General features: G+C 42.9%; 1 protein-coding gene across 1 annotated transcript; it reads right to left on the bottom strand.

Annotated features, from left to right (window-relative positions):
- Positions 1–299: 299 nt before the first annotated feature.
- LOC145983009 (death-associated inhibitor of apoptosis 1-like) lies at positions 300–830 on the bottom strand. Its single transcript, XM_083116289.1, has one exon. The coding sequence runs from the start codon at positions 828–830 to the stop codon at positions 300–302; it is 531 nt and encodes a 176-aa protein (XP_082972415.1).
- Between the last annotated feature and the right edge of the window lie 9212 nt (positions 831–10042).

Consider the following 10042-nt stretch of genomic DNA (forward strand, 5'->3'; position numbering starts at 1 on the left):
TGTACCGTTAAATGTGTACTTACCCCCGACTTCAGCATCATCATTCAGGATTGTGCTCGCCATTTCACGGTAACCCTCCAGGATGGCGGCGAGATCCTTCTGCTGGACGCCCAACAATGGGAGACCTTCATGCACAAGTATCACCTTATATTGAAGACCTACTACCGACACTGGCACGCCCAATGAAACCGGATACTACCAGAACTACTACTACTAACACCACTAGATGTATTCTTTAGTATATGAGGCTTGTACGTACTAACACTACAAAGAAAAATAAATAGTTTAATACACATTTATTACGTTTTTTCATTTCCCATGTATATTTTTTGTAGAACCGCAATACGTGCACGGCACAGAACGCAACAATCCGTGGTCTTCACGGCACAAGATGCACACACGAGAAAAAGACCAGACGGTAGGTAAGATATCTGTCTCTGATGCACGTAACAGATGACACAGTGTTGATTGTCGTCCATGTTCACATTCACCGTAGGGGCGACGACGGTAGTTGCGCCGTCGTCCGCTCCCTCCTCCTCCTCCTCTTCCTCATCCACGTCCATGGAACCTGCTGCTGCTGCTCCTCCAGAGATACCTTTGTTGAGTTTTGTCGCTGGAGTTTGCTCCGGGTCGGCGGCGCCGTCGACGACCGTGGCCGCCGCCGACAGACCTTCTGTGATCATCAGACGAAGGTAGATGCACTGAGAATACCATTTTCTGTGTTCTATCCATGGATTTTCCCTCCGCAGCCATTGATACAGACGTAATCCACAGTAATAGCATCGAACCACGTCCCCGAAGCCGCTGTAGAAGAATCCGGCGTCCGCCATTTCCTCCGGTCGAATGGTTATCGATTTGATTGATTTGATTTGATATTAAAAGTTTGGGTGCGTCAGCACTAAGGCCACTTTGCACCCATCACACCATACGGGATCCAGCCCCTTATCGTGACACATAACAACTCTAACGTTGCTTAATTAAAATCATAAAATATTAAAATGTTCTGACTTTCGTTAAAAGCTGAGGCTGCAAAGAACACTCAGCACAAACAAGGACAAAACACAGGACAACACAAACAAAATTATACTGGCCATGGGGCCAGTCGCCAGAGTCTCGTTAGTCTTCAGTCCAGGGTGCACTAACGTGGAAGTGAGGTTGACATTTGGGTGTACTACGTGGAAGGTCACCCCTTACACCCCGAATGGTTATCGACTCGGGCCAAAGTGGACTGTATGTCGACAGGCGACCATGGTAATCGGCGTAGGTCGGAAACATCGGGTATCTCCTGTTGATGGACACGGAATTTCGATCGGCACTTCCGAGCCTGCGTTGCAGTGGATACGTGGTGCCGGCGGCGTCCATACCATACACTGTCGTGAAACTCCCTACTACTATTACTACTGCTAGCCCAGCACGTCCTCGTCCCCGAAGATGGTCGCCCGGAAGCGAAGGGGGCCCCCCGCACAATGCCAGGCCTTGTCACACACACGTTGGGTTCGTGTCCTATTGTTGACAAAACATATCTATCTACTCGAGAGGTTACTACAGTGTACTCGGACAAGGTCCCTAACGCGTCCCGGAGACTATGCATGCATGCGAACCTCCTCCTTTATTCTCTGGTGCCTCTCGATCAACCAAGTCCGAGCGGGATTCGAACCCCAGGCTAATCGGGAGTCGAACCATCTTCTTATGTCTCCACCGAGTATCGAACCCGGGACCTCTAAGCACCAATATGCCATCTGGACCCACCTTACGCTATAGGGATATTCTGTGTGTGCTTCTCGGTCAACCAAGTCCGAGCGGGATTCGAACCCTAGGCTAATCGGGAATCGAACGGCCTTATGTCTCCACCGAAGTATCGAACCCGGGACCTCTAGGCAACAACGCGGTATTTTATCCGCTGTCCTGTCACCCACGTTCGATAAATACAAAACATTACATGCAAGGATGCATACCTGACACGTTAGGTGAGTGGTTTACGTGACAGACTTCGAATTGAAAGGTCGTATGTTCGAATCCTCGTCCCGACAACCACACACCAAACTTGTTCTGTATTTTCACAACCATTACATGTTTGTCCCATTTTTCCTCTGTCTTTCGCCACTCTCTACTCTGACCTTTTATGCAATCCATCGCATAATATATCACGTAACAATATGTAATAGACCCATAATATATTACGTAACCATATGTAATCGACCGCATAATATATTACGTACACATACTCGGAACCTACATCAAAACAACTTCCAGTCATTCTCGTCGTAGGTAATTTATCTACCAGATTCCACTCTGCTGCTGACCCAGAATCACCGGTATTTATTCCGCAAATCTTTTCTTTGGCGAATTTTGAATTTAAAATTTTGGGTGCGTCAGCACTAAGGCTAGTTTGCACCCGTCACATTGTACGGGGTCCAGCCCCTTATCGTTACAACAACTCTAACGTTGAATAACTAAAATCATAAAATATTGAAATCTTCTGACTTTCGTTAAAAGCTGAGGCTGTAAAGGAGCACTCAGCACAAATAAGGACAGGACACAGGACAACACAAACAAAATTATACTAGCCATGGGGCCAGTCGCCAGAGCCTCTTTAGTCTGCAGTCCAGGGTGTGCTATGTGGAATTGAGGTTGACTATTGGGTGCAGTACGTGCAAGGAGCACCCCTTACACCCCGCAAATCTTTTCTTGTTAGCACAATCATACAACTGTGTTGAACCATCATGGATACAGGCTACTCTTCGTCGCTGGTATAAGTATTCTTTTTTTTCAAACTATCACAACTTGATTTCATAGGGGAGCAGGAGGATTCGAACCCCAGTTATCGAACAACAACAACAAGAAAATCACCTATTGTGTACAAAATAGTACTCGACACCATCACCACTAAAGTAAAAAAAAGTAAAGTGCTCTCCTGTGCATAGCACTACGCCATGAAGGGGCCTCCCCCATGGCGCAGTGGTAGCGTCATTGCCTTGTAATCAAGGGGTCCCGGGTTCGATACCCGGTGGCGGCACAAGTGGTTCGGATCCAACTTTAAACTGTAGGTTCAGTCCCGATTAGCCTTACTGTGCATAAAGTGGACTTAAAACAGCAACTCAAACTAAATCAAACCAAACCACTACGCCATGAAGGCGTATAGGGGTGTGGGGGTAACGCCCCACACTTTCTTGATCCAGTCGTGAGTGGGGGTGATGTGACCGCCTTTACCCCCCAGGTACACATGTTATTCGACCATTATTATTTCATATCGTACTTTGCCGCAAGGTTTTTATCGACACCTACAAAATTTTCTTTGCGAAAAAAATTGTACAAATCATAGCTGCTTCGTAAAGTCCAATGGGATTTTACAGGGTCTTCTAGTACATTTTGAAAAAAAACATCGACTCCGGACTTTCCTTCCGCATCTGCTGCATACTTGTATAGAGGTCGATCAGTCCTTGTATATCCTTCTCTATCCGCATGGCGTTCGCTTCTAATATCTGAAGAAATTCGTTTATGTGCTCCCTAGGCACAATGTACTGCAGATAGTGCGACGTCTCGTTACTATCCTTGCTGTCTTGCTCGCAAGGCTCCCCTCGGTGTGTTTTCTTGCACGGTAGGCAATACTCCTCTGGGAAATTTTGTGATCCTCCTCCTCCTCCTCCTCCTCTTGGTGATGGACCTTGTGAATACAAAACAAATCATACTAATTCATCCATCTCACACATACTTATGGTGATTTTGTTTTCTGTCCAGGTTCGAACCGTAGACACTCTACAAGGAGATACTATTGATGTGGACGGACGTGTCATCTGGCAGTCGTCATGTGTGTTAGAACGTCGCGCTGAAATGATTTATTTACCACTTGCAGCGACTCCTAGTGGCGGTGTCTGTAACGACCGCCCTGTTAGGCAGATTTAAGTTGTATATTGGCATTAATCTTATTCGTATACTTTCAAGTTGGGAACTTGGATTAAATTATTTATACTTAATTGTTTTTATAATTCATATATATATTTACGTTTTATCATTATATGGCTTGATTTGTACTTTTGTGAGTATAGGTGTAGCTGTATAATTGTGGGTCTTTGTGTCTATATTGTTGCATAATAAGATATGTATAATTATAGGTAGGTGCATCTATGATTATATACTAATATGTGATTTCTGTCCAAGGTTACTCTAAAACTGATTATTAATAGCACTTCTTGTTTCAGTCCATATGTTTGTCTTACGATTTGTTGTTTGATTGGAAGTCATTACGTAAAGCTTTATAAAATGCCAGGAAAAAGGAGCAAGAAAGTCAGGAGCTTAAATGATGCTAGAAGAGTGATAAACCAAGCACAAGCTTCAAGAGATGACACTACCAGGAGAGAAACTGCTATATTGGAAGTTGTATCTGACTCTTATCAAACAGCCATCAAAAGTTCATCAGTGAAAAATGATGGGATAGTGCCCAATGAGCAAACTAATGTTGTAATTAGGCAGTTACAAAAATAAATGATAGCCGTAATAACATTTCATGAAGAAGACTTAGACACTCCTCATGGAACAATGACAAAGATTAAAAGACTTATCGCCTTGATGAGTTCTTATGATAACTTCTCTGTGAATTCTGCAATGGCAATATATATTACATACCTCTCTACTCTTTGTCCAGACCTCTTTGAGAAAGTCAAGCCACACTTATTAGAGCTCTACTATGACGTTCAAGATACCATGTCTTATGCAGAGTGGAGTGCAGAGAATCAGATTGAACTATCTATTGAGGACATAGATAGATAAACCAATTTTGAATGTAACTAATGATATTTCTGCTTTAACAGGAATATTGATGTTATTAATAGCAAAACAAGTAACAGATGGCAACTTTGAAAACTGGTATAACAACCGTAGGAAATCTTACGCAGCTAAATGTGGAAGAGACCCAGAGCTAGACTTCTGGCAGAACGTTCAACCCACAATGTCTTTTTGTAGACAAGTATACCAAAGTATAGGACCTAAGCATGAGGTGAGAAAGCAGATTTTCTTGTATATAAAGGCCCTCTCTAACAGACAGACAGCCTTAACCCAAGCTGCAAAGGTTACCATGGTCTTACTAAGGGGAGCTGAAATCACAGGATTTGGTTTGATACACAAATATATTCTTCTAGAAAATCCAATATCAAACTTTAGGTGACAATGCACCATATGGAAAACTTCTATATCCTCAAGAAGAGATGGAGGAATTCAATCGAATGAAGTTAGGAGTGTGGATCAGCGTCGCTAGGAAATTAGCAGCTGAAGCAGGAGTTAAAGTCATGTTCTCACTATAAGAGGGCAGGAAAAACTGAAGAAAATACTGATTTATGCATAAAAGCAGTTGAAATTGTAGCTGCTTATAATATTTCCGAGACTAGACAAACCAAGACATTGAAAGCTAGTATATTGCATGGAACAAACTTAGTATTAGAAACTATCGTATATCCAGATAGAGTTGAGATCTTGCTATTAACTGTGAAGGCGGTGCGCGGACTCTCGTGTTAAATAAATTGCTTTCACTGCCTGCGAGCGTGCATGACCCAACAAATTATAACTTTTAACTTGTGCGAATCAGTATGTACGCGCGCGATTCGTGATTAAAGATTTTGGACATTTTAATTATAAAGTATTTAGAATTTTATTTACTGTCACGTGTTGCAATTTGGTGGTTCCTTCCTGGAGGAACCGTGGATCGTCTTAATCCCGATCCCTGGCTGAGAACTGGTGCTCCCAACTGACCAGCCGGAGCAAGGAGCGGTGTGATGCCATATGCTGTTAGGAAGGTAAACGAAACTAAAGAAGGACTAAAATTAAATGGTGTGACTCAGTTGTTAGCATATGCAGATGATGTAGACTTACTGGGGGATGATGTGAATACAATTAAGAATAATGCTAAAATATTTTTCAACACTGCTAAAGAGATAGGTTTGGAAGTTAACAAAGAGAAAACTAAATATATGCTTACAGGCCGAAACCAAGTGTTAGGTAATAATCAAAATCTAATTATTGATAACAACTCGTTTGAAACAGTTTCCAAATTCAAATACTTAGGAGTAATATTAACAAATGAAAATTATATTAAAGAGGAAATAAAAAGTAGGCTTAATTCAGGAAATGCATGTTACTTCTCTCTTCATAAACTTTTGTCTTCTCGTTTAATATCTAAGAAACTAAAAGTTAAAATATACAAAACAGTAATTTTGCCTGTAGTATTATATGGGTGTGAAACTTGGTCCCTTACATTGAAAGAGGAACATAAATTGAGAGTATTTGAAAATAGGATCCTTAGGAAAATCTTTGGACCTAAAAGGGATGAGGAGACAGGTGAGTGGAGAACGTTACATAATTTAGAACTACATCATTTATATTCATGTCCAGACATTATTAGAATAATTAAATCAAGAAGACTTAGGTGGGCAGGCCATGTGGCACGAATGGGAGAGGAAAGAGGAGTTTACAGGATTCTTGTTGGGAAACCTGATGGTAAGAGACCAGTAGGAAGGCCAAGACGAAGATGGAGGGACAACGTCGAGATGGACCTAAGGGAAATCGGTAGGGATGGAAAAGAGTATATAGATCTTGCACAAGATAGGGACAGATGGAAGGCCTGTGTTGCTGCAGCCATGAACCTTCGGGTTTAAGAAGGCTAGAGAGTTAGTTAGTTAGTTAGGAAGGTCACGCGGTATGGCAACTTGACAAGTAGACAGATAATTCTATAAAAACTCCTTAAAATATATAATAAACATCATTTTGTTCCTGATCATCCCTGGTACGGGAAACTGCTGACCTATCGACAGATCGTTGGCTGTGGCTAGACTAAAATGTATGGTGGACTCTATTTGACTGTTGATGGTGCCTTAGATTACTCTTCTTAGTAACTTGAATTTGAATTTAAAATTTTGGGTGCGTCAGCACTAAGGCTATTTTGCACCCGTCACATTATACGGGGTCCAGCCCCTTATCGTTACAAACAACAACTCTAACGTTGCACAACTAAAATCATAAAATATTAAAATATTCTGACTTTTGTTAAAAGCTGAGGCTGTAAAGGGGCACTCAGCACACATAAGGACAAAAGAACAGGACAATACAAACAAAATTATACTGGCCATGGGGCCAGTCGCCAGAGCCTCGTTAGTCTTCAGTCCAGGGTGTACTAATGTGGAAGTGAGGTTGACATTTGGGTGTACTACGTGGAAGGTCACCCCTTACACCCCTTTGGTAACTTGATATACATAATTAGTTAACATTCTGAGAGTACTAAATGTAACCCTTAGGCTAAGATATTATATTAAAGGTTGTGCATATGAAAAAAGCGAGTCTCTGTCCAAATCTCTTAGGTTACACACCCAAGTAACGGCGTCTACCAGCTAGAGGTTGTTACAATTAATGGTAACAAGCAGGGACAAACTCCCTATGGTTCTTCTAGGAGCTAATTTTTAGAAAAAGCATGCTAAATGGTTGGGCCCGTTTGAAATATGTATTAGGGCGCCTAATATTAAATTCTTTTTTATTATTTAAAATTGTGGGAGCGTCAGCACTTAGGCTATTTTGCTCCCGTCACATTATACGGGGGCCAGCCCCTTATCATTACAAAGAACAACTCTAACGTTCCATATTTAAAAATCTTAAAATGTTCTGACTTCTGTTAAAAGCTGAGGCTGTAAACGGGCACTCAGCACAAATAAGGACAAAACAAATGACATCACAAATAAAAGTATGCTGTCCATGGGGCTAGTCGCCAGAGCCTCGTTAGTCTTCAGTCTAGGGTGCACTAATGTGGAAGAGAGGTTGACATTTGGATTTGAATTTGAATTTGAATTTAAAATTTTGGGAGCGTCAGCACTTAGGCTAATTTGCTCCCGTCACATTATACGGGGTCCAGCCCCTTACCATTACAAATTACAACTCAAACGTTGCATAACTAAAAACTTAAAAACCTTAAAATGTTCTGACTTGTTAAAAGCTGAGGCTGTAAACGCGCACTCAGCACACACAAGGACATAAAACAGGACAACACACACAAAATTATACTGGCAATAGCGCCAGTCGCCAGAGCCTCGTTAGTCTCTTGTCCAGGGTGCACTACGTGGAAGTGAGGTTGACTTTTGGGTGCACTACGTGGAAGCAGCACCCCTTACACCCCAGGTTGACATTTGGGTGTACTACGTGGAAGGTCACCCCTTACACCCCTAATTTTAAATTCTGAATGCACCGTTAAACTGACGTCGCCAGCATCAAGCAGTGATCCACATGCAGTTATGCACACCATTTTATTTAACGGATTTTCAGGACTCCATAAAAGGGTAATGGCGTTTGTACAGTAGAGACAAATTACACCCGAACTTGAAATGAGCTAAAGTACAAAAGAAGGCTTCTCTTATTTTCGTATGTGTACAAGAAGCAGAGAGATTGGATTGCTCTTTCATGGAAGAAGCCGCCACGCTCTCTGACGACGACGCGGCAATTGATTCTGTTATTAATGTGCTCACTCTTCATTTCATGAAACATGACTTCTTAAATGCCTTTACAATTCGAGAACCCCTAAATAGCCCCAGGAATAAATGTTTTCGACAAAGTGGCTCCAGGTCATCTACACGATCCTAATGATGTATTAACGAATCTCTTTTTTACATTAGGGAAATCCGCAACGAAGCCGGCTTTGGGTGCGTGATATTGGAATTGAGTTAAAATTTCTGGGTGCGTCGGCACTTAAAGCCATTTCGGACCCTTCTATGTATACGGGAAAATATCCCTTATCTAAAATTCTGACAGAGAAGTTAAAAAAGGGGTGTAAACAGCCCCTCGGGAAAAACTAAAAGTGTAAGGTTGTAAAAAGACCTGCACGAGACAAACACAACACATTAAAAAGTCAGAACGAACTAAAAACCTCCTTACAGACGGTGGAAGAGTCCAGCTCTTCGCAAAAAACTAAAAACATGTGATAAAATACTGCTGTCATCATCCAAGAGGGATGACAAACAGCCGGAAAGGTTTAAAAGTCTGTCGAACATTCAACGAGAATGTGTCGGATGCTTAAAATAACATTACAAGCACGACACAACAGAGGGTCCAGCCCTTGCAGTAGGTGAGCATGCGTGAGACGGCTGTGTCCTATACGCATGCGGGTAAGAATAACTTCTTCTCGCCGAGAGGGACGAGACGAGGAACGCTAAGCACCTATGGTGGGCTTAACAGCGTGAAGCTTGTTCAACGTTTCCACATCCCACTCGGCCTGCCAAGTGTCAAGAAGGCGACAACAGAACACATTCTGCAGGTCGCTAGCTGGCAAAAGGTGGACGAGAACGTCGCCATTTGCATCAGCAGACTTGGCGGCAGCATCAGCTGATTCGTTACCCTGGATGCCCACGTGGCTAGGGACCCAACAGAAGTGTACATCTATGCTGGCAGATAAGGACACAAGCCGTCTGAATATGCGTTGCGCTACCGGATGCCGGGAATACGGCGAATCCAGAGACTGCAACACGCTGGTCGAATCGCAGCACACAAGGACTTTCTTCAGCCCATTCACGTCTGCAAAGTCTAGTGCCTTTAGAATGGTGTACAACTCTGCCGTATAGATGGAACAGGCAGGATGTAGTAAGTAACTGAAGCTTTGAGAGTCTAGGAGGAAGGCGCAAACAACTGATTCGACTGTCTTGGACCCATCCGTGTAAAACACATTAAAATTGGGGTGCTTCGCACGAAGTTCTAAAAACCGTTGCTGGTATACAACCATTGGTGTTTCTGCCTTTGGAAGGGCAGTCAGGGAAAAATCGATAGAAGGTGCAGGAAACTCCCAGGTAGGGAGAGGCGGAATGAGTGGAGAGACGCCAGGAAGATCACTGTCAACACCAAGTGCTGACAGGATCTCGTCTGCACGAACACCAAATGGTCTAGTGACACTAGGGTGGAGCCGATACCTTGCCAGCCTACTCTCGTCGGAGATGGTGTCAAACGAAGGGTGTGAAGGCATCGAGCGAAGACGGAGGAAGTAGTTCACCACCAGCCGCTGTCTTCGCAGATACAGCGACGGCTC

This window comes from Lepisma saccharinum, unplaced genomic scaffold (assembly GCF_977018435.1).
Source record: "Lepisma saccharinum unplaced genomic scaffold, izLepSacc3.1 HAP1_SCAFFOLD_541, whole genome shotgun sequence".
Classification (NCBI taxonomy): domain Eukaryota; kingdom Metazoa; phylum Arthropoda; class Insecta; order Zygentoma; family Lepismatidae; genus Lepisma; species Lepisma saccharinum.